This window comes from Micropterus dolomieu, linkage group LG11 (assembly GCF_021292245.1).
Source record: "Micropterus dolomieu isolate WLL.071019.BEF.003 ecotype Adirondacks linkage group LG11, ASM2129224v1, whole genome shotgun sequence".
NCBI classification, from domain to species: domain Eukaryota; kingdom Metazoa; phylum Chordata; class Actinopteri; order Centrarchiformes; family Centrarchidae; genus Micropterus; species Micropterus dolomieu.
Window position 1 is genome coordinate 6,004,614 of NC_060160.1, and position 23,654 is coordinate 6,028,267.

A 23,654-nucleotide genomic window follows, 5' to 3' on the forward strand; every position below is an offset into this window, starting at 1 on the left:
CTTCACTAAATAAGACAGCTGATAAATCTTCCCCTTTGTTTAAAGGCACAAGAAGTTTATGAAAGGGTGAATACAGGCATTTAAACTCTACACGATTTTGTTGTGACTTAGACATTTAAAAAACACACAAATCAGCCTTAAACTGCCAACAACGGATCTTGTGTATTCAACAAAATGTTGACACGTTCACATTAAATGAAAAACAAAAAAGCACCACCCTGATTTGCTTTATGGTTTAAGTAACTTTATTGAAGGGAAAAGTAAAAAGAAACAGAGCCACAAGTTGATTATCAACCATTAGCTTTGTATCAATATTTTAGGGCTACAAGAAGACAGTGTTTGAGTGGGCATAAAACTAACAGCTCATCTACTGGCTTCTAAATAACAAAAAAAAAAAAAAGAAAAAAAAAAAAAAAAAGTAGAAAGCCTTTGAGGGGATCAATTTTTTTTTTTTTTTTTCCTCCAACTTCCAGCCTTACAAGCCACTTAATTTGTAGAAACATACCAGATATAATAGCCTACCTTTATTAACATGCATAAAATACAACATTGAAGTTCTTATATTTTGTTTCCTTAACGTTGATATATACTGCTGTGCTTCTCTGTACACACACTTTGATAGTGGAATAAGATACAAGTCTTTCCTCAGGTAATAGATTACTATACTAATGATCAGAAGACATCACACCAGTCCAGGAGATACAGGAGCCACTAACCAGTTTCCCAAATCTTTCAGATAACACCCCCCCCCCAAATTTTAAACTTTAAAAATCCGAATTCAGATGTTTGGCAAAAGACAGGCTCCTCTACAAGTGCTCTGAAAAATCCAGTTAATTAATCAACCACACAGGATCCATCCAGTTGGACCAACTGGATCATCATGGGGTTGATAAAGTGTTCAGTGTCAGGACACCAGTCGCATCAGATTCTACTAAGTGTGTGTAGAGTAACTTCACCAATTTTGGGTAAAAAAACTCTTAACTGGTGCATGCTCAAGCAGTGTTTTTTTTGTTTGTTTTTTTTAGCTCCAAACAAAATGGGAGTAGAAACTTCACAGAAACTGGCACATGTCCTAGAGCGAAAACACTATCTTCTTATGAGCACGCAGGTGGAAAAAGGAGGGGGGTAAAAATGCTATGATTAACCAAAAAAACAAAAACAAAAGAAAAGTGAAGGAAAAAAAAAAAAAAAAGAATCCCGGATTTTTTTTTAACCAGCTATGACATTTTCCACCAGTTTTCCCAAACGATGCCATCACATTGCGTATTTGTTTGTCCATTCTTTCGCCGTTTTGGTGTATCTGCAAAGAGAGAGAAAATAACTAACTTTAGCACTTTAGTTTGATCACTGATCAAACAAGTCACATTTTTGGCATAAAAAAGTCAAGATAAACTTATATTTTACAACAATAAGCTGCACTTTTATTTAGGATTTAAGTACATGCACTTCAGCAGATTGCAAGCAAAGTTAGTATCTTAACAAAACAAGTCAGTATATGCACAAATATACTTTGTACAAACTAAACTTCTTAATGTGACAAAAAGTATTTTTGACATGTCATCTTCACATGCCAACATGACAAGTGAGGCAACTTTTTCCCTTTTAAAAAAAAAATAAATAAAGAACAAAACCGTTTCATGCTGGAGTTAGCGGCTGTGTTTACATGCACAGAAAATTCTGCTTCTAAAGTGATTTAAATTTGGGTCAGCCGACGGCCGCTACCTCAGTTACAATAAGCAATAATTATGAAAATAATTAGAAAAATGTTTAAATGTTTTTGCATTTCAATAGCAAATACTATATTGATTTGACTCTTGATTAATGTTAAATACCAAACATATCAAAATATGTATTTTCAATTAATAGGGTTGGGTAGGGCGGCAAAGATTAGTTGATTAATTAATTGGCTGATCAACAAAGTTAACCTGTAGTTATTTTGATAATCATTTAATCAACTTAAGCAAATCTGCCGAGGATTTCCTCCAATTTGCTGGTTTTCTCAGTTGTACGTTAATATAAACTGATTTTTGGACAGTTGAGGAAAAAAACAAAAACAACCAAAACACATTTAACATTCGACAAGGCCTCTGGAAACATGTGATGGGCATTTCTCACTGTCTGATTTTTTAGACCAAACAATTAATCAAGAAAATGGCCTGCAGGTCAATTGTTATTAAAATACTCGATAGTTGCACCTCTAATGACGAGTATGATTTTAGTCAATTATTATAAGCATTGGAAACGCGCTAAGATTTCCAGATTTGAGGGTTTGGCTAAATGTTAGCAATAGCATTATTTAGGCACCAAATTAATGCCAAAAAACAAGGAGTATATTCTGCCCCCCCCCCAATACATGTTTAGACCGATTTATTTATAGTAAGCCACTGGTGTCCGTTTACTGTGTTGTAACTCATTGGAGACAAAAATGGCACAGTAAATGATTTGTTGACCTCTCTTTTTTTTTTTTAAACGTTGCATCAATGCACTTTGATACAGCTGCCTGCACAGGATGTTAGAAACATGACATTCGGTGTGTCAACACCTGCATATTTATAATCTGCTAGAATAGCAATCTTTTCATACAAGAAGCCTCGCTCGTATTATCCTTATTGTTTGTCTGCTAGGCTTCAGTTTCAGACATTGCTCATGAAAGTGGTTCTTTCTGGCAGCCAAATGTTGGTGTGTCCTCAAATGCATCACTGAAAACTTTTTTCTCCAGAATGGTTCCTGCTGACAGCTGCTTTAACATGCAACAATAAAAAAAGTGAATAAAGGCAACCCATTTAAAATTTTAGAAGGATCACCAATCTCAAAGTGATTCAACAAGTGGATTTTTTTGAATCATACTGAAGGGAATGAAATATAAAATCATATGGTATGCGTTTGAAAGTTGTCAGCCATAATGTAAAAATGTTATGTGGTCTCAGATGTTGGGCGTGAAAAGACCTTAATCTCTGTAGCTGCCGTATCTGATAGCTTACTTGTATTTTTCATGCAACAGAAGACTTTCTAACCCACAACTGTGGGTTGGCAGAAATTAGTCAACTTATTTACTGCAACAGACTCTATCTGCAGCTGAGTATGGCCAATATGGCACTATGTTAAGTACAGACAGCCAGAGATTAGTTTAACGCTCAAATCCCAAACTGCAGTCATATACTTTCATAGCAGAGAGCCAAGCTTCTGGTTAAGCCAGTGAGACCAGAGCATCGCAACCAACCAATCCCACAGCACTAGCCAAGATGCAGCACTGCCTCTTGGCCTTACCCTAAAGCATTGCATACTTTGTTGTCCACTCCTGAGCTAGTTTATTGTACCTGACAGAGTGAAACTAGGTTACATACTAAACTCAGGTGATACTTTTACAGGTGAATCATTTCAATTAATTATGCTTTTGAAGGTCGGAAAAGGGCCTATTGTGGATAATATCAATACAAAAATGTAGTACAGGGCGGTTCTTCCTTATGGCAGAAAGAAGGCATTTCATATGCCTAGAGAATAGTTTCGCATGTACGGATTATACACACTTACTTCTGACTATCTGTTTTGTAGATTCGTGCGATCTCTGGCACTAGTGGGTCATCGGGGTTTGGGTCACATAGGAGTGAGCAAATGGAGAGAAGAACTGCAAGAAAAAGATGGAGTAAACCTATTGTTCTAAACATTATTCCAATGAGCTTTTTCACCTTTCTACACTTTAAACTTATTCTGGATTAGATTCAATGCTCAAGTTATATTGTAATATCTCAAATAAAAGGTGTCTATGAATAACTAATCCCAAACTGTGCACGCTGTTAAATGTAAGACATTTGACAATAGAACACCAATTATCTAATAGATTTAAATCCAGTTACACTACCATTTGAAGCGTCCAAAATAAATCCTTTTATATTTAATAATATACCTGCCAAAACCACACATTTAATGTTCTCATCTTGATCACTTCAGATTATTATGAGCATAGAATAAGGAAGTTTGTTTATATATAAATTTGAAACTAAAATTTCAGTAAAACTAAATTTAAAACTACAGGAGTGTACTAGTCACTAGTCTGTATCCTCCTTGATTAGTCTAGTAAGAACCTATCAGTATTTGGTAGTTTGTGGGTTCTCGTTACCACATACTCATGCTTTACTTTCACAATAGTCCATACCTTTAGAAATAGTAAGTGCAGGAGACCACTGTGATCTGAGAATATCCAGACAGATACTGCCATTACTGTTAATATTTGGGTGGTAAATTCTTGTTGTAAATGCAACCTGACAAAAAAAGACAGACAAAAACAACAACAGTGAAGACAAGTAAAACAAGGTTGAGTCACACACCATGTCAATGTTACGCAATTCAAGTTCCTTGACACCAGGCAGTGACGTTTGATGCTTATGACTATCAACTTCTGGAATGACAGGTATTACTTCATGAGTGCTCAAAGATAAAATGTGTTCATGATGCCAAACTGGTGGATTTGGTTTGCATTTACAAGAAATGTTCTGTTGCTTCTCTAGAACTTTAACAAAAACATCTATAAAATTTTTCCGCATAAACAATGTTTGAGTTACTGACACTGAATGTATTGTCCATTATTTTAAAATGTCGCAAACAAGACTTGTCCCTGCTGCAAGACCAATACTGAAGGTCGGTGACTACTTAATGAAAACATCTTTAGATACCCCCAACGTATCAAAGTAAAAAGAAAAACCTTGTTTGAGGTATGATTCAGCTTACCTTGGGTGGTTTGAATGGGTAGTCTGTTGGAAAATGAATTGTCAAGAAGAAAACACCTCCCTGATATGGACTGTCGTTCTGAAAGCAGGAATGACATTTACATATTTCAGAAAAAAGTGACCTACAACCTTCTGTCCACAGCTTCCCATTATCAAGTCAAATTTCAACCTTTATCTCATGAATGCATTTAAAGCAGCCAGTAACACAACCTCGGTGACAAATTTCAACATCGTGCTGCTTTAAAGTACAAAGAGAGCAACAATTATGTCATAAAGTAACTACTTACAGGTCCCATGATTGTGGCTTGCCAGTGAAACACTGCACAGAAAATAAGGTAAAAGTTAGGAAACAGAAAGCTCACAGGTACATGATCTGGCAGGTACTAGACTTCTAAATGGTCTTTGCTGTTTTGAAGAAACACAAATCTTTTTATAGATCATTTCATACTCCATATTGTTTTGAAGCCATGGACCTACATCCATCTCTGCTTTTGGAGTTAATTTAAACAAGCAATGGAATTTCTCTAAAATTTGGTTTTCACCCTTATCTTCAAAATAAAGCATATTCCATTTTAGTTTTGTATTTAAAATTATGTTCATTTGCTGTAGGGCTGAACAGTTTAAAAAAAAAAAACAAAAAAAAAAACACCACATATCCAATTGCAATTATTTTGACCGACATTGCAATAACGATTTGCAAAGTTAGAGGGAATGATCATCTTACATTATTCTCCTTTTCATTGAAAATCATATTTAAATGATTATGGTGTGACTTTTTCGCAGGGATATGTACCACACAAAGATGTAAGATTTAATGTTTTTCACACATAATAAGCTCAGATATTTGGGTTTTTGACTGTTGGTCAGACAAAAAAACCCGACAACATCTGAAGATGTAATCTTTGTCTATGGGAAATAAATGTTTCACTATTTTCTGCCAGTTTAAGGACAAAATTATTTGTTGGTCCTTGGACACTTACTGTCATCACCCACTGGGCCAGCTGAGCACTGTGCTGGAGGGTCACGAGCCAGGTCGTTAAGCTCCTGTAATGAAAAGAGGTTTAGAATAACCAGTTAGACCACAGTAATCTTCAGAGACAAAACTAAGGGTTAGACGTGTTTTGAAATCAATGTGCCAGACTGAGTAAAGTTTCAGCAGTTATAACATCCTGGGTATAAATGCCAACATGGGGACCAGGGAAGAGAGATGCTACATAAGAGGTTGTATGCTTCATTTATTTCACAACATACTCCAACCTATGGGAGGTTTTTTATTTTATTTTTAAATCTACTGACAACTCCAAGTTCGACTCCACCAGCTCAGGGGGCCACCTTGTTATCGACTCTACACTTAACAGCAAGATGAGACCGCAGCACACACACACACAAGCCCCTAATGTTATTTTTAGGTCTACAGCTACTTTAGAACTAGGTGGAGACCACCGCCCCACCCCGGCCTTCAGACACACACCATTTCACAAGTTGGTTTAATGCCTTTTCAAGGAAATCCATAAAGTGCAACAGCAGAGTGAAGAAATTAAGCCACGGTGTGAACGCTTACTGTTAGTCTACACTTAACCATTGCCAGTTTCCTATATTTAATTGCCAAAACTCCACCCTGTGATGTGTACAGGCAGAGAACAAATACGTTGACATACCAAGGAAACGTATCATGAACACATCATGAGCTCAGCCTGTTAACACAGATTCAGTGTGACATGAATCATGGGTTCTGGTAACACCGATATTGTGACACGTTTAAACTGTTTGCTAGTCACCAAGACATCAATGTGAGGCCCCAGCAAAGGCGTTAATTTACTATAAGAAGACAGCATTCAAACTAATGAGAGTGTGAATGTTAAAGTGTTGGGCAATTCATGCGGCCTCTTTGCCTTCAATCCACTTCGACGCACACACGGAAACTGTAACGTTAATTGTAACTGCTAATGTTAACCAGCTAGCTAAGCGTGTCCGTTTGAGTGCTAGCCGGTGCCAATAGTGAAAAACCACCGTTAGTGTACTTAAACCTAAACACACTAAAAATGCTTGTACACACGCAAACTTAATACTTCCGCGAACATGTTTCACCGCCATGTTTTTCTTATAGGACACAGTAACCAGAACAGCGCTACATTGTGGGGAGGCTAGCGCAGCTAAGCTAATTGACGGTTGTCTTACCTTGTTGATCCTTTTCAGAGCCATCCTCTCTCGATGTTGTTCTTTTTAATTTGAAGGCTTTCCGATCCAAGCAGTGAGGGGCAACCGTGATATGCCAGGATGATTCGCTATATGTTCTAAACGATTTGACGCTGGGTCAACTCGACGGCCTTTCTTCTCGAGCTAGCGTAGTTAGCTGGCTGGCGAGCTAAAACTACGTATGCGCAGAGTTGCTAACAAAGCTAAGTTAGCCCTCGATCGTATCCAGCTTAAACGGACGTTACTACTCTCCCTCGATAAAGCCTCACTTTCCGGCGTAGTTTCAACGTCTTATATTTTATTATGTGTATCCCCAGTTATGGCTGAATAAGTGCGTGCGCCAGGTGAAGTAACCCGGTCCACAAAGACGCTACTCTTCTTTCGGTTTCGGTCGACGCCGTTAGCCAACTAGCGGGTGTCTACCAGCGGCTACACGTATTTGAAGCTTTATGATGAGAAGGCGGTCCGGTCGGCTGCTGAGTGACGGGCCGGATGTGGCGGCAGATTGGCTACAAGCCAGGACGTGTCAGCGTTTAATTATGAAGGTCCCTAAATTAGATAGGGATGTTTGTTTTTTTTCATTTAAAAATGAACATTTAGCCATATAGTCATAACTTCAAAACTATAGCTGTACCATGACTTATTAACTTAAAAAATATATAGATTAGTTTTGTCAAATTTTTCTTTTTAATAAAGGTTATAGTTGGGGATGGATTGAAAAATAGATTACAATTTTTGTTGATTACTTGAAAGCTCTTTGTGGCCTCTCTCCTGGTTATAACTCTGACCTTTTGGTCCCATATGCACCAGCAGGTACCTTGAGATCCTGGTGCAGAGGTCTTTTGTCTGTTCCACAGACTGTATAAAAGGGTCTGTGCCAGAGTCTGGACTGAAAACTAAAGGGGACAGTTTACTGTGAGGGCCCCAAGGCCCTGGAACAGCCTGCCCCAGGAAATCAGGTCAGCTGAGTCAGTGAACTCTTTTAAGTCCCTTCTTAAAACATACCTTTAAAGGGAGCCTTTCCTGATTTTAGTTGATTTTATGTATTCTTCTTTAACCTGCCTTTTAATGTGTCTTGCTTGTACTGTGTATCTTATCTCTTTTAAATTTATCTTATTGTCTTTGCTCTTGTGAAAACACTTTGTAACATGGTTTTGAAAAGTGCTCTATAAATAAAGATATATATATTTTTATTATATTAGTTATATCAAATTGTATTCCCATTTTTCTTTTTAATAAAGCTTATAGTTGGTTGGGATGGTTTCTTCTCTCTGTGATAAAGCTTATAAAAATAGGGCAAGGGTATTTTTTATAATTTCTCATACATTTTATAATTATTTATTATCTTGTTGTTTCAGCATCATGTATTTTATTCCACTTTGTTGTAGGGCCGGGCAATAATGATGATACTTATCCCGATTTAATTTTCCTCAATAACAATATAATAATTGATTTAATTCATTTGAATCACGAACAATTTTGCACTTTCTTTTAAGATATTTATATGGTTGAGGTAAAGGGACTGAAACTTAATTTTACTCATGCATATTTGTTGAAAAAAGATTTCATTATCTCACATTTGTTAAGTGATCCACTGTTGGCATCAAGTGTTTGTTATGTACTGACCATAATGAATAGTTTAAAACGACAATGGTTTCTTCAACTTTTTCTTTCAAGCAAAAATCAGCCTTTAAACATTTACCATGATTATCGATATCGAATTACACATTACACATGCACATTTACCGTGATAGCATTTTTGGCCATATAGCCAAGTCCTACTTTGTTGTTTTGTATATGTCTCTGTATTTTATTTTGTAAAGTGTACTGGGACAATGTCGTTGATGATTTTACACTTTAAATAAACCTGACTTGACTTGACTTGACATTAAAACCATTTCATTAAATCATAACAAGGCTGATTTACCAGTTGGTAAAAACACCATGCCCCAATTTGGTTTGTGGAAATAGGCCTTTTTTCACAGCATTACCTTTAACATGTAAAAGCAGCACAAGCACAAATGTAATTAATAACTTTAATGATGTCTGCATCCCATTTAAGCATTATTTTCTGAATTAATTGATTACTTGTCTGGTCTATAAAATATCAGAAATTGGCAGAAAATGTTGATCAGTGTTTCCCAAAGCCCAAGAGGAAATCTTGAAATGTCATTTGGTCTTTTGGTTTTATCTATAAACCAAAGATATTCGGTTCATTGTCATAGAGAAATAAATAAACCAGAAAATATACAGATTTATGAAGCTAGAATGAGAAAAGTGTAACTTTTTTCCCTTAACAAAATTACTCAAAACGATGAATCGATTATCAAAAAAGTTGGCGATGAATTTAATAGATGACGACCAATCGAATAATTAACTAACAGGGACAACAAAAGGCAACAGAGCCATCATCAAGTTAGTTAGAGCTGCAACGATTAGTGAATTAATAATTAATATCTCAAGCACGATTGCCAAATATTTGCTGATTCTAGCTTCTAAAACGTGGAGATATTCTGCAATTTCTGTGTCTAGTATCATTGTAAACTGAATATCTTTGGGTTTCCTTGTGCTGAAACAGCAGTTAATTCATTTTAAAAATATGTTATCGTTGTCTCCAGGAAATTGTGAGGGGCATTTTTCTAGTCTATGATATGATACTATCAAAACAATTGTGCACCTGTCATGATTTTATTAATATAGAAATAATGTTCACAGCAGTATTTAATACTGGGAGACAGAGAACCTTTGCAGTACAAAAGGCTGATTCATTATTAACAAAGGCTGATTGCTGAAGCTTTTCCTTTTGCCACATTGCTTTCACAAAAATGCAATGGATGAGAACTAAAAGGACATCGGAAAAAATTACATATAAATAAAAATAAATGAAATCCCATTTAATTTCTCTAACATCTTTACTTGTAACCTGCTAGAATTTGGTAAATATTGATGTAAGATACTTGCTTTTCATTTCTATGAATTAGATTTCTTCAAACAACTTCTTTACATTTGTACAATAAGTGTAATATTTTAACCCAACACAATTTAGTCTCTATATTCAATCTATATGCATGTTATTTGCTCAACTGAAGCACACTGTGTGGTAAAACAAACAATTTCCTCCCTATTGGTTCACAGAGAGAAGGCAAATGTGTTTAATTCCCTATTATTGAGAATCGCCCCTTTTCACACTTCAAGGCACTGATGCAGGGCAGAGAAGGTGGCATCTGAGGAGGGCAGCTAGGGGGTCTGTGGGACAGTTTCAGCCTCTCTGAGTCTGTCCAGGTCCATGTCTGAATATTTGCTGTTACCGTTTTTACTTTGAGGATCGTCAATGCAGTCTAAGAGTTCTCAGTTACATGATTTGACATAGTTTGGCTGTCATCAAAGCTCGTAGCAGATGCCACAAGAATTTTATCAGCATTGTTTAATGATCCCGGTGAATCAAGGCTGTTACATGATTTAGGTGTCCCATCACAGCTGTCATCACCGTTTTGTGGCGTTCTAGGACAGGAAGTAACTTCAACTTCTGCTCCTTTAGAGTCAGATTGGCACTCCACCATGTTCTCATTTACAGCATTAGGAGTCAATGGCAGTGGGGAGTCCTTGTCACTCTCCTCACCTTGGCTGTGCATGTTAGGAGGAGGAAAAGTTTTACTCAGCAGCACATGGGAACTAGAAATGCCCCCTGAAGAGCAGCTTGACACTGGACTGACAAATCCAACAAAGTCTCCATTGGAGCTGAAACGAAGACCTTGGACAGCTTCCCTGTAAGGTTCAGCTGGTTGCTCTTTAACTTCTGTCCCACAATGTCCATCCTCAAAGCTTTCCGTCTGCTCCTGCTGCTCGGTGGGATCAGGAGTTACAGCATTGCTCTGTGTCTCCTGGGACGTGCCGTTGTCCTGGTTCTGATCTCCCTCTTGTGCAGCCGGATCTGGCCCCGTGTCTCTCTGAGTTGGAGCTGCCGGAGCGTCGCCTGAAGCCAGGTTCTCACCTGGCGGGGTGGGTCGGACTGTTTGGTGGCACATGGGGCAGGTCTCCTGCACATAGAGCCACTTTCTGAGACAATTGCCGTGGAAGAAATGTCCGCAGTATGTGATCACCGCAGAGCTCATTTCCTGTGGAGGAGAGACATATTTGACTTGACAAAATACCTCTACACCGATATTTGGCTTAATGTAGTAGTATAAGAAGTAGCAACATATCTTTAATACTGTTAGACATTACAATGTGTGTGTGTGTCTGTATTTCACCACATAACAATACTATATTACTACGGTTATTATTGTGCTTTTATATTATTATACTAAATCCCATATCATTGTATTATTTTCAATTTCTATTACAGTGTTCATCGTATACTTCATAGTACTGTATAATTTATTTAGATTATATAGACTGCACATATATGTAAAAATATTTAAAAACTATTATATTATGTATATTGTACATTTACCTATTCACACATCATGGCTGCTAGAGTTGTACTACTGGACTTCTTTTGCACAAATATTTTCACAATTCACTTAAATGTATTGTAATATTTTAAATGTCACCTTTTTTTCTTAATGTCTGATTTTATTTTCACATTTTTATTTTATTTCACTCAAAGAGTTTTTTTTAACCGTTTTCTTATCTCTGTGTCTCTATCCTGCTGTAACATGTTAATTTCCCCAATAGGGTCAAGGAACTTTAAAAGCTCTCATAACAGAAAATGGCAGGGCTACTTACATCATTGCTGAAACTGTTCTCTGTAATATTATCAAGATTTTCTGTTGCTGCTTCCTTGACAACAAACTACACATCATTGTCAAATACCGGGAAAAACATATGAACCGGTTTTTAATAAAAAACAATCATGCCCTTACAGCGTAAAAAGAGGCGGTGCTAAACTGGAAAAACCGGAACAACATGCCTTAAAAGTACAGACAATGTTGAGTATTATATATTGTATATACAAAGAAGTGTATGTTACAGTCTCCTATCTACATGTCGAGTTGGGCAATACTGTCAAAAATCACAACATGTATAACTCTATAAACTAATGTTGATATTGTGATGATATTTCAGTCATTGATATATTTTTGGATATGGATTTTCATATACTGACAACATTTATTAGTAGTGATAGTTAATCTCATATTGATCAATATTATACTGATATATGTATACGTATATGATATGGAGGTGAACTGTGGGCCCATTTAGTCAAATCTCAAACAACAACAACAACAACAGGAAGCAGTGACTGTCTTCTTGGAACGAACTCACACTAGTCTAAGTCTTACATCACAGGTGAAAAAACATCTGACATGTGGCCATGTCAATCATGCCTTTCTCCTTCACACATTAAATCTCTGTGATAATTTGGAAAACAGCAGAAAGCTAGACAGAAATTACACAGAATGCTCCAATATGGGCTGTAGGAGTAAATGACAATGAAAACGTCAATGAAAAATATTAAAGTTTGGTAAGACAAAGTCAGCACATAGAGATTTAATTTTGATAAAATCAATAACTTTGTAAGTAACGGAGTAAGAAAAAGTTGGAAGAACAACTAGATGACTCAAACTGTGAAGAAACGTTTTTCACATATTAACTGAGCTGACAAATAAAAGAAAACATGGATGATATAATTATGACACTACAACAGGTCTGAAGCTAAGCCCATAAGCAATAAGTTAACATCCTGAACCCCAAAACCTCTCCACTTGTGTACAGCCTTCAGCTGTCATGTCCAAATTAGGTTTAAGATGGGACTTTGGATTTTACAGTATGTGTGCAGTTTGCTCACAGCCTTACATATACCCCACAAGCACTCCAATGACCTGTCCATGACAGTGTGACTAACCTGGAAGCAGATGGAGCAGACGTCGTTGTATTGCTGCAGCTGTTGAGCTGTGGCTCTGGGAAGGGAGTTGATCTTCTTAGCTGCTTCCTGTCTGAGCAGGAAGCTCCTCCAGCCAGACTGAGCTCTGAGCCACACGTTGAAGTAAGAGTGGATGATGATGACGGAGGCGCCCATCCAGCTCCACTCCCCAAACAGTGACTCCCAGGTACCATACGTCACCACGCAGAGCGCCACCACAAACTCCAGCACCCTGCTGACAGCGTTCACCCAGTAGATCACTTCGTCTAGGCTCTCAATCGGGTAACTGCGAAACAGCTCCACCATGAAGAGGGAGTAGATCAGCATGGTGCCTGTAACCTGGACACACAGTACCCATCTTCATTTAGAATATTACAAGCACTCTACCTTATAGAGGAAATGATGTGACATGCAATGTTTAAATGATTTATTTTTTACTTTACAGGTTCTATATCTCGATTTTTTAAGTGATTATAACATCTTTCATATTATTCTAATAGCATATTGTTTTTGTTTGTGAGGGGTTCACTGTGTCTGCCAGTTTTTTATGATACAACCAAAGCCAATATTTTTCATATTCTATGCACAGAAGCTATCGCAAATTAAAAATAGAGCATAACCATAATAGTGTTAGTACCATGGTTATTCACCAAGCTGCACGTGTCCAAATGAAGAGTATAGGGTATGCAGGGTGTAAATAAAAAGAGATTAAATACTACATTATTAACTGAATGGAATTCATAAAAAAGTATTTTTAAGTGTGTTGATCGAACTGCTCACATTCAAGCTGAGCAGACGGCAAGAACATTGTCAAGAGAAGGTAATGAAATATGTCTCTCAAATGGGACCCATTACTCAGTTTATAATCAAGTGCTCCTTTACTTACAAACATTGTTGCACATGAAAGTTAAGGCTGATTAATTAATAAAAATGTCATCAATTCAAAACATTAATCCTGTGAATAATATAATGTTTTCAATCTGTTTATTAGTTATTTTACTTAATTTAGTCATAAAAGTTTAAATTTAATGTAATTTTATTCAGAGTTCAGTTTCATTACTTGAACTCTTCAAACACATGCTACAAAGAGTAATCAAGCTTCCTATCTCCAACATTTCACAAGAAAGACATATAAAGTAAGTCACCCTTCCTACCTGAAGGGAGGTCAGCATGCAGCTAGACACCAGTATGAGGAGCCAGAAGTCCATGTGGAAGAACTGGGAGATTTTATAAGCCATAAACACAGGGAAAACCAGCAGAAGCAGACACATGCTGATGCCACGAAAGTGTTTCCACAGACTCCTAAGAAACGCAGAAGAAACAGAAGTGAAGGGAACAATCCAAAATCCTCAGAGAACCTTTAAAAACTTTTGCACTTAAGAATTTAACTTTTTAAACTCACCAAGCTTCACTTGCATCTCACCAAAATAAAATAAATTCACGGTTGTTGCTTTTACCTGTTGCGTGATGCCCCCAGAGCCAGAATAACTGGATCTGTTATTTCAATCATGGACTGCAGGGTTGAAGTCACCACGATGAAGAGGATGATGCTGAGGAGGAAGGTGCGCTGCAGCGCCTGCATATCTAACAGTCCCGTCTGAAGAGCCAGCAGGAGCAGCGTGACGCCCTCTGTCACACCTCTGAGGACCAGGGGGGTAAAGAATTGAGCAGAAGTAATTTTGACATCAGACACCACTAAAAACAAAACTCTCTTCGTATGAGTAAATGAACAAAAAAAAAAAGGCAACAAAAAAAGATCCAGCTAACACAGCATTTTGGAAATAGTATTTTACATTGGGAAAAAAAAAAAGAGGACGCATAGAAGAATATAGCCTCTTAAACATTATGTTTAATACACATGTTTTTTTTTTAACAGCCATGATATTTCAAACCAGCGTGTGCTCATACTTTTTTAAACATTTGCTACTCAATTAAGTTTGATCTAATCTCTTATGATATCATAAATAATAAATTGACAGATAATCATCAACTATTTTGACAACATTAATCAATCTAATCAATAAAATAATCATAAATGATGAAAAATAATATATAGTTGTCTTCCTAATGATTACAATGACAGTAATGCTGCCAGTAAGAGTGTTTGTGAAGTGCATAAACGGAGGGAACTTTCCAAGTAACCTATCCCAGTTTCAAGTAATTTGTCCTTGGAAATCACCTGCAATGCTTCCACTGTGTGACTTGGGCGCCCCACAGTGGTAACTAACTTCATCAGAAAGACGACATAATCGTATAAATTTTATTATAAACAGTGTTTAAAATGATAATATCACTGTTTGAATCTATGAAAGCGTTATAGTTATGAACATATAGAGAATTGTAACCTGAATCTGCAGCTCCTCTCAGCTTTACAGAGCTTTATAGGGAGTTTCAGCTCTTTTTTTATCTGTCCTGTTCACTCTCATAGTGTTGTTTTCAGTGGCAGCAGGAAGTTGTTTACAGTGAAAAAGCTCTAAAAACCAACCCATTGTACATACTACCTGCTCAGCACTAAACAGCAGACAGACACAGTTAGCAACTAGCTAGTGAACATAGTGGAGACCAAAAACAAAGCTTTAAAAAGAGAGTATTGGATTTACATTAAATCAGGTGTACATAAAAACAAGGGAAGATAATGTTTCTCTGGATTGAGTTGATTGGTGACAAGAACTCACCTGTGCATGACGTTCTCATTCTGAACAGCTACATAACCTCCAAGGTAGAACTTGCACAAGTTGAGCAGTCCAAGAGCGAGATAGGACACCACGAAGGTCAAACCCAGGAGAGAGTATGGGGTGGCACAACATTCAGACACACTGTAATATATTAATTAAAAAACACCAAATGATAAATATAATACTATGTGTTTATAACATCAGGTACAAAACATACACAGATAAATAATAATCCATGTCACATCACACCTTGTGAGCAGGAAGAACATGATTCCCTGATGGCCTGCTGAGGCGTTGCCATACATCGTGTCTGAGCACAGCTGGACGACGAACAGAACTAACCAAAAGACACTGAAGAGCACTGGGACGGCAAACTGGTTCCACAGAGAGACTCCCACAGCCAGAAGTCTGTACAGTTCGATCACCTTAGGGACAGGAAACCAGTGAAGTGAAGGGAAAGGAAAAAACATGACACGGTGCACATAAAAAAACGATTACTAATAACAAAAATTAAGAAGTAGGGAAGTGTGAGCACACAGCGTATTTTGAAATTATGGGTCACGTTCCATTACAAATATAATGTAATATAATAAGATTTCTTGTCAAATTGTGACAAAAATTCATTAGTAGTGAATAGAGTGATAAATTAGCATAAAATCATTGAAAACTAACTTTATTTACAATTGAAAAGTCATAAAATCAAAGATGAATTGAGTTTTGATTCATTCATTATTGAAAGCACCTGCATATTTTTCTAAAACTGTAGTAAGAAGAAGACTAAGATTTCTATAGAAGTAAAGGGTACTGTTAAAATGTAAAAATGTATGAACAAACCTAAAGAGTAACACAACACAAAGTCAGTCAAAATACATTCACTTTGTCGACTGAGGTAGTTTTATTCAACTCTGAAATACAAGAAAAAATACTGCTTGTATAAAATCTAAATCATGCAATCTTCATTTTTAGGACATCATAACCTCTTCAGACAAACAGGATGCATTGTGAACATGTTTAAATGTAAGAAAAAAAGGATTTCAGTATGAGTACCTCCAGCTGAAGCAGCTCTGAATAGGCAGCCTTTGCGAGGCGATATGGCAGAAAGAGATGTGAGAGGAGGAACACGGTGATTCCTGCTCCTGTCAGTCCCATGGAGAAAGTGTTGACAGTCAACAGCGTGGCATGAGGAGCAGCGCAGAGTCTGGCCAGCAGAGGGAGCATGTGAGCAGAGAACAACCACACCTTTTTGGTCTTCATCAGGAAGGCACACAGCGTGCTGAGAATAATCTGACCTGAACAGAAAATAACATTATGAAAGATTAAAGCTTAGGCTACTCAGTTACTACATACTGAGATCACAATCCTCATTGTATTTATGAGAGCTGAAGACCAATATGTTCTATGTGTAGCCTATGAATACATGTAACCTATATAAATAACTGTATATATTGTTTTATTTTATTTACATGTTTCCATATTTGGACATACATTTAATCATCTGTTAAGTTCTTTGTGTGTAGCAGGAAGGGAGTACAAACTTTCTTTCCGTTAAACAACCTTGTGCTGTATAATGATTAATAAACTATCTCAAGCATTCAGTTTCCAGATTAGACTGACAAAAGGCAGCCTAATCAGAGACTTAAACCCACGAGCAAGAATCCAAATAACCAGTTGTGACCCTTGTTTTATTTTTATAATTAGGCAAAATCAAAGTCATGGTTACAATAATGAAAAAGTTTTGATAGAAGTCATAAAATCTTTTAGATAATGTTGCATTTAACAATAAAAGTTTCATATGAACAGATGTAAGTCGTTTATCACAGAGTTATGGCAGAATCTTTTCTGGAGTAGGAAAACACTGTCATTATTACAACTGTTTAGTTGTAATAAAATGAAATAACAATTGGATATAAAGGTCATCAGTTATCAGCATTAGTCATTGTGTGTCAAGCTGAGCCTGCTGAACTAAATACCCAGTCAGTTTCAGTTATACTACTCAGTGGAAAGGCTGAGTCCATTTATTGGAATAGAGCCATTTGTTGATGGAAACTGCCCAAATGATACAAGAAGTTGGCCAACTTGTTTTGCATTATTAACCTCACTCACCCACGGGTGGGACAGTCATCCTGCTGTTCAACCAAACATTATTCAAACCACAGATCATGATTTCAAAATTCTGGAGAAGCTAAAGTTTGCAGAGACACCAAAAATGTTTTGGGGAAATTTGTATAAAATTATGCACAATACATTTAGAATATTGTAGGACAGACTATTACAGAATATGTATTACTATCAGACAGCGGGAAATAGGATGATTTTCTCAAGCTAAAGCAGACCAAAAGTTTGTTTTAATGTCAAACAAAAATAGTCTATGACTAAGAACCTAAATGTGCCTAAATGCTGTGTTTTTACATGTAAGTTTGGTTTCAGGACTCACTAGTCATTGCAGAGACATATCTGTTGAAGGCCAGAGAATCAAGGTACACAGCTCCTTCATAACCGTACTGCAGCTCCTCACGAACATAATCCCTGTAAAATGGACAGTTAAATAATACTTATATGTACGGTGTATATTACTTGTTTTTAGCAGACATATGCCATTAAAAGAACACACAGCAACACACAATTATCCAAGTTGTTATCTTATCTTGTTTTGGAGTTAGTACCTATCCTTATTCGGATGAATCAGGATAAATTATAAAAGATGTTTAATGAAATTAAACAGTAAACAAAATGCTTACATAACCTATTAAATAAATTGCCCGATAAATGAGTAGATGCACAAACTTTATCCTAGTAAATTTAAATAATAAGGTGACAGTAAAATATATAATTGACACATTATTTATCAGTTTTTGTGTGAATTATCAGTTCATGTATTAGTTTATTTCTTATTTTGATCCATTTTGTGTATTCATTTATTTCAATCCAAATAAGTCAGATTTGGTCTTTTTATAGTAACCTCAAGCCTTTAAAAGAAAAACACTGGTTGTTCACACGTAACATGATACAGTACTCTGTCTCCTAAAATTAAATATCAGGCTGACGGACACTGGAAACACACAGGGAGGGGCACCGTGCAGCCAAGCTTTGTCAGGAGAGAAAACTGATCCCGGTTCAATAAATCTAGGAAGTCTAGTAGTAGCAAGACATCTCACTTGGAAATCTGATGCCCCATGTATAGAAGCAGGGCAGCGAGGATATGGAGGTAGAGCGTCACAATGTGTCTCAATGGCAGAACCAACACCACCACGTTTATCAGATGACCTGGAAGGAGAAGGGGAATGTTATGTTTTTGTGTTTGATGAAGCCAAGAGTGAAGATCATATATAGGAAAGGCACACAAAGTCGGGCTGGACAATAAAGCAATAACAATAATTATTGCAATATCTTTTTTTCCAACAACAATATAACAAATTTTCAATAAATATTGGATTTTATTCACTTGAATCATATGCAAATTAGGACTTAATTGTTTTATTTTGTTGAGGAAAAAGGACTGAAAAAAGCTTTTACTTAATTTTACACATGCATATTTGTTGACAAAGATTTTATCGTAAGTGTTTGGAATGTTCCACCTCAGATTTGTGAAGTCATCCACTGTTTGGCCTCAAGAGCTGACCATAAATAAGAGTTTAAACCACATTTAACCATCAGGTTTCTTCAACTTTCACTCAGAAGCAAAAATCCGCCTTTGACCTTGAAAGAAATAACGATTTGTTACTTATTGTGATAATTATCTATATCTAAAAATATGAAACTTTTTATCGTGATAACATTTCTGGCCATATCGTCCAACCCTAACACAAAGCAGATTTAAATGTAACCTGTTGTCAACTCTTGTTTTTTTTTTTTTGATTAATCGCTTTGTCAATAAAACAATAAACATAGCCGGATTAATTTTCCACAACCCAAGGTGACATGTTCAAATAAGATGCTTTGCTCAACTAACCGTCCAAACCCCCAAAAGATTCAGGTTACTGTTAAATAAGACAGGGAAAAGCAGAAAATCCTCACATTTGACAAGTGAAAACCAGAAAATGTTTGGCTATTAATCAATTATCAAAATTGTTGCTCATTAACATTGCAGTAGTCCATATAGTGTACATGGTCCTAAACCATAGAACAGAAAGTAAATCTGTTTTGCAAAGAAACTGAATAGAAACACAATATACATGCTGCCAATCCATACTTTCTCTTGCTAATGACCATGAATCATTCAGATACCCACAATGCAAAAATCTCCTTTTCAAAAATAGTCTTTTCAATATTTCAGCATCTTCTGAAAAGAAATATTTTTAGTTCTACTGAATAACGTAATATGACATAAAGGGTCACGACATAAAGGGCAGTATAAAACTACATTTTACTGTATATTCTGTTTAATTTAACTCACAGTTGACTGACAAAGCCTATGTTAGTCACAAATACCAACAAAATGTCCAGTTACCAAATACCACAACAAAGCTGGGCACACAGAAACCTTTGAAATTCCACATAATTATCAATGATAAACTCAGTTTTTATTCAATATATTGCCAAGTCTTGGCTTATTCTTTCATGAGCCCATACAAATGAGGTAAGACATGAAAACCGTTGTGAAACACCATTTAGACTGTCACAGGAGTGTAAGACATTTGTAATGGTTCTCATTATGTATATATAATGTACAACAGAAACAGAAATATCAGCCTTTCGACACACAGCGGATGTGACCAAGTCCAACACCAACATGAAATAGCTGCACTCTGACAGAAAACAAAAGTGAATGAACTTCATGTCAAAACACTGTCAGCCGCCTGTTTAAAATCTATTTCCCCCTGAGCTCATTACTTTCACACGCACACTTACCAAGGTAGTACATGTTCCAGATGACATATTTGTATTTGAAGAGCATGTCTTCATTTTTGGCCTTGAGGTGCTCCGTTAAACCTTCAATGTCACATTTGTAGAGCAGGTCCAGCACCAGTATGCTCGGCACCCTGAGGGCAACGTTGGCCAACTCTTCCAGTCGGGGCATCTTTTAATACCAACTTTTTGGTGAGCAGAGAGCTCGTGTGTCACATGCTGTTAGCCAAGTGTTTCATTAGCAGCGTCATTACTGTTTTGCTCGTCTTCTTGTCATCTGAAAAATACAAAAATAAACTCAAGTTAGGCTCCTCAGAGGATTAATTTACGAGCAACCAGGCCGTTATTTGGCTCTGAATTCCTGCTCTAGCGTCAAATCATAGCCATTAAATAACGCGAGACAAGTACGAAGTGCAGAAGTTAGACTTTGTATTAAGATATCACAGTCACAACACTTTTAAGAAGCTAGTGTGTATAAAGTGACGGCGGTTCACTTACTTTCCACAGTGACAGACATCACAACCGAACAGCCATTTGCTAACTTAGCTAGCTGCTGCTGCTGCTGCTGGTTAGCTTTCACAGCTACCAGAAACATGTTTTCACAGCACTGCGAGACAAATGTTTTATTTTTTCTGTAACTTCTGCATGTCAAGGATACTTACAAAGATCCGACATGTTTAAAGCGGATTTAAAAAGCTTAAATTAAACGATATTTGGACGAGTAGAGAGACTTCGGATGCAATGTTGTCATTCCGCTCGCTTGCGTGGCCATTTCCTATGGATACGTCACATCAAAATGCACCAATCAGGTTCAGGTATTCTCGATTTCAAAATAAAGGTTCTACCTCTTATGCTGCTTTCACTTTTTTTTTTATACTGCACTTTTTAACAACATGGTGCAATTTACACGTTATTTGCTGTCATTCTGTATGTAAATGTAAATCCGTATTTGTATAGCGCCTTTCTAGTCTTTTCGACCACTCAAAGCGCTTTTACACTACAGCTGCATTCACCAGTCATACACATTCATACACTGAGCCTAAGTGCTCAAACGGAAACTAACATTCACACTCATTCATACACTGGCGGAACAGCCGCCAGGGGCAAATCGGGGTTCAGTATCTTGCCCAAGGACACTTCGAACTTGAACCGCCGACCTTTCCGATTAACGGCCAACCCGCTCTACCACCTGAGCCGCCCCATACAAAATCAAGAAATGGTTTCCCAGTTAGGAATAATACATGTTCTTATTCATATTATTATTTTGCAGTGGTCAGGGTCCAAAGATAAATCTAATTAAGTCATATTTTTAAGTCTGGGTACTTTTACATCTTTGGTCCTCTAAATATCCTTTAAAGGGAACAATATGTGAAGGAAACAATACTTTTAGGTCAAACCGCTCACAGCTCATGTCTACATAACGCCATACTTTACAAAAAGACACAGACTTGTTTTAATGGGTGGCAAGCTAAAAAGGTAGGGAACAGCTTGTCTAATGTAGTTGTGGAGAGTGTAGTATTAACAGATGAAAACTGGAGCCACAAATATCACACACTGGACAAACATGCTTATATAAACAATTTATTTTCTTATAATTCTTGTGATTAGATTTTGTATAAAGAAGAGGGAGTAATGAAGCATAACCAAAATGCTGTATCCTTGAATATGAGTTCAGTCAATAGGAAAGGAAGAACCTCCTATAGTATGAGACGCCATGCTGTAATGAAAGATGTTGAAAGCTGTTTCACAGAAAATCCAACTTCAGAAGGATTGATTAAGACTGTTTTTGACGTGTGAAATATCTGGATGCTTGTTCAGTCTGTATGTGCATTAATTTTTCCTACCATCGTCTGTGTGTCTGATTTCTGTCAGTCACCAAAGCACCGCACTGCTGCTGTCTCCCCACAAGCTCTCTTAAATAGAATAAGTCCTCTCAAAGAAATAATAAAGTAAAATTCCCAGAACGAGCAGTAATTTCTTTCATCATACGCTTTTTCTGATCATGACATTCAAGTGCAGATGCTCTTTCTTAAAAGATGACTAATATAAATAAAGTACATTTCCTGGTTGTGTGGGTGAGATGTTGCATGGCTCTATACTTTTCATCTGAATTTAGAAAGGAAGACGTTTCTGATATTATATATATATATTATATATACTTTAACTCTTCAGACATGAAACTGAAATTCTTGCCATTCCTCCTGTCGTTGATCAAGATTATATAACGGCTTTAGCAAGGATTGATGTTCTTAAAAAAAACTCATACAAAAAGAAACCCTGACACATACAGTATTTGTACATAATTTATTTGCCAAATACTTGTACAAGAGCTATGAACTCTCTCATTAACAAACTAAATAAGAGCTTAAATATGCAACATTATGTGATGTTTTCATGTGGTATGGACATTTAGTATTTGAAGACATATGGGATCTTTACTGTTAATTTTACATGTTTATTTCATTACCTCATCCTGTCACACTATCTGAATTGAAGTTAAAATGGCATTTTCTCTCTCTTTGTTATTTTTAAAAGTATAATTACTCACATTGAATTGGTAAATGGAGTGGATGAATTCAGAGTCTGTGCTGAAGAGAAGATTATATAAAATGCTCTCAGAGAGACTGACAGTATGAAGCTGAGCCAAACATGGAAGCACAAACAAAGTCAGCCTCACTGTATAGACTGTGTGTGTATATATGCAGACCATCTGGGAACGAGTCATCCACAGCTCAGAGAGTGACTCTGTGTTTTTCTTAACGAGGTCTTCCATTACAATGTTAGTAATTTTACCACATGTTGACAGCCAACTTAATTAAGTTCATGACTGTACAACATAAATACAAAACAGATGTGATGGTTTGCTGACAAATTAAAAAATATGTGGTTTGTATGGAAGTTGACAGCAAACAGGGGATTTTGTGTTCTTTGGAAGTGTGTTTGTCATATTTAAAATAATCTGTGCTTTTTAGTTGTTGCTGTAATAAAGTTTGTTAATCCAGACCAGAAGATAAAGATAAATCACTAAAGATGGAGGACAGGATGATCTTGATATCATTGTGTCACCAATCACTGAGGATATATTGGCTGCCTGGTTTTATAATGTTGTTTAGACGTAACATTTGTCCCAGCGGTTTTGTGTAAAGTGGCAAAGTTGCATAAGTTACAGGGTTCAAAAAGAAGTTTCCCAGAAAGTCAGTGCAGCAGAAGGAGTGGAAAAATGAAAGATCATGTCCAAACTTTGTAGCTTGGGAGTGAACGGAAATGGCAAAAGTAAGGAGGAAACTGTTGTTTTACAATGAATGTGTGGGAATTTTTTGTTTTAAAGCCAGAAGAAATTTCAGTTTA

The 23,654-nt window shown here is 36.6% G+C and overlaps 2 protein-coding genes across 3 annotated transcripts; both read right to left on the reverse strand.

Moving 5' to 3' along the window:
- Positions 1–227: 227 nt before the first annotated feature.
- On the reverse strand, positions 228–7,374 carry LOC123978758 (ubiquitin-conjugating enzyme E2 D2-like). The gene is made up of 7 exons (XM_046062210.1): positions 6,903–7,374; positions 5,705–5,768; positions 5,012–5,043; positions 4,726–4,803; positions 4,154–4,259; positions 3,532–3,625; positions 228–1,300 (listed from the first exon to the last, which is right to left on the reverse strand). The coding sequence occupies exons 1-7, from the start codon at positions 6,924–6,926 to the stop codon at positions 1,255–1,257; spliced, it is 444 nt and encodes a 147-aa protein (XP_045918166.1). The 5' UTR covers positions 6,927–7,374; the 3' UTR covers positions 228–1,254.
- A 2,220-nt stretch (positions 7,375–9,594) lies between these two features.
- Positions 9,595–21,107, reverse strand: zmp:0000000662 (RING finger protein 145). 2 transcript variants are annotated; one of them, XM_046062212.1, is made up of 11 exons: positions 20,969–21,107; positions 20,310–20,583; positions 18,617–18,725; positions 17,896–17,987; positions 16,509–16,750; positions 15,711–15,886; positions 15,462–15,602; positions 14,244–14,426; positions 13,941–14,088; positions 12,769–13,125; positions 9,595–11,035 (listed from the first exon to the last, which is right to left on the reverse strand). In XM_046062212.1, exons 2-11 carry the CDS (start codon positions 20,476–20,478, stop codon positions 10,259–10,261), a joined length of 2,394 nt encoding a protein of 797 aa, XP_045918168.1. In that variant the 5' UTR covers positions 20,479–20,583; positions 20,969–21,107; the 3' UTR covers positions 9,595–10,258. The 2 variants fall into 2 exon arrangements, with proteins under 2 accessions (XP_045918168.1, XP_045918167.1); XM_046062211.1 differs by having other exon boundaries at positions 20,805–21,085.
- Between the last annotated feature and the right edge of the window lie 2,547 nt (positions 21,108–23,654).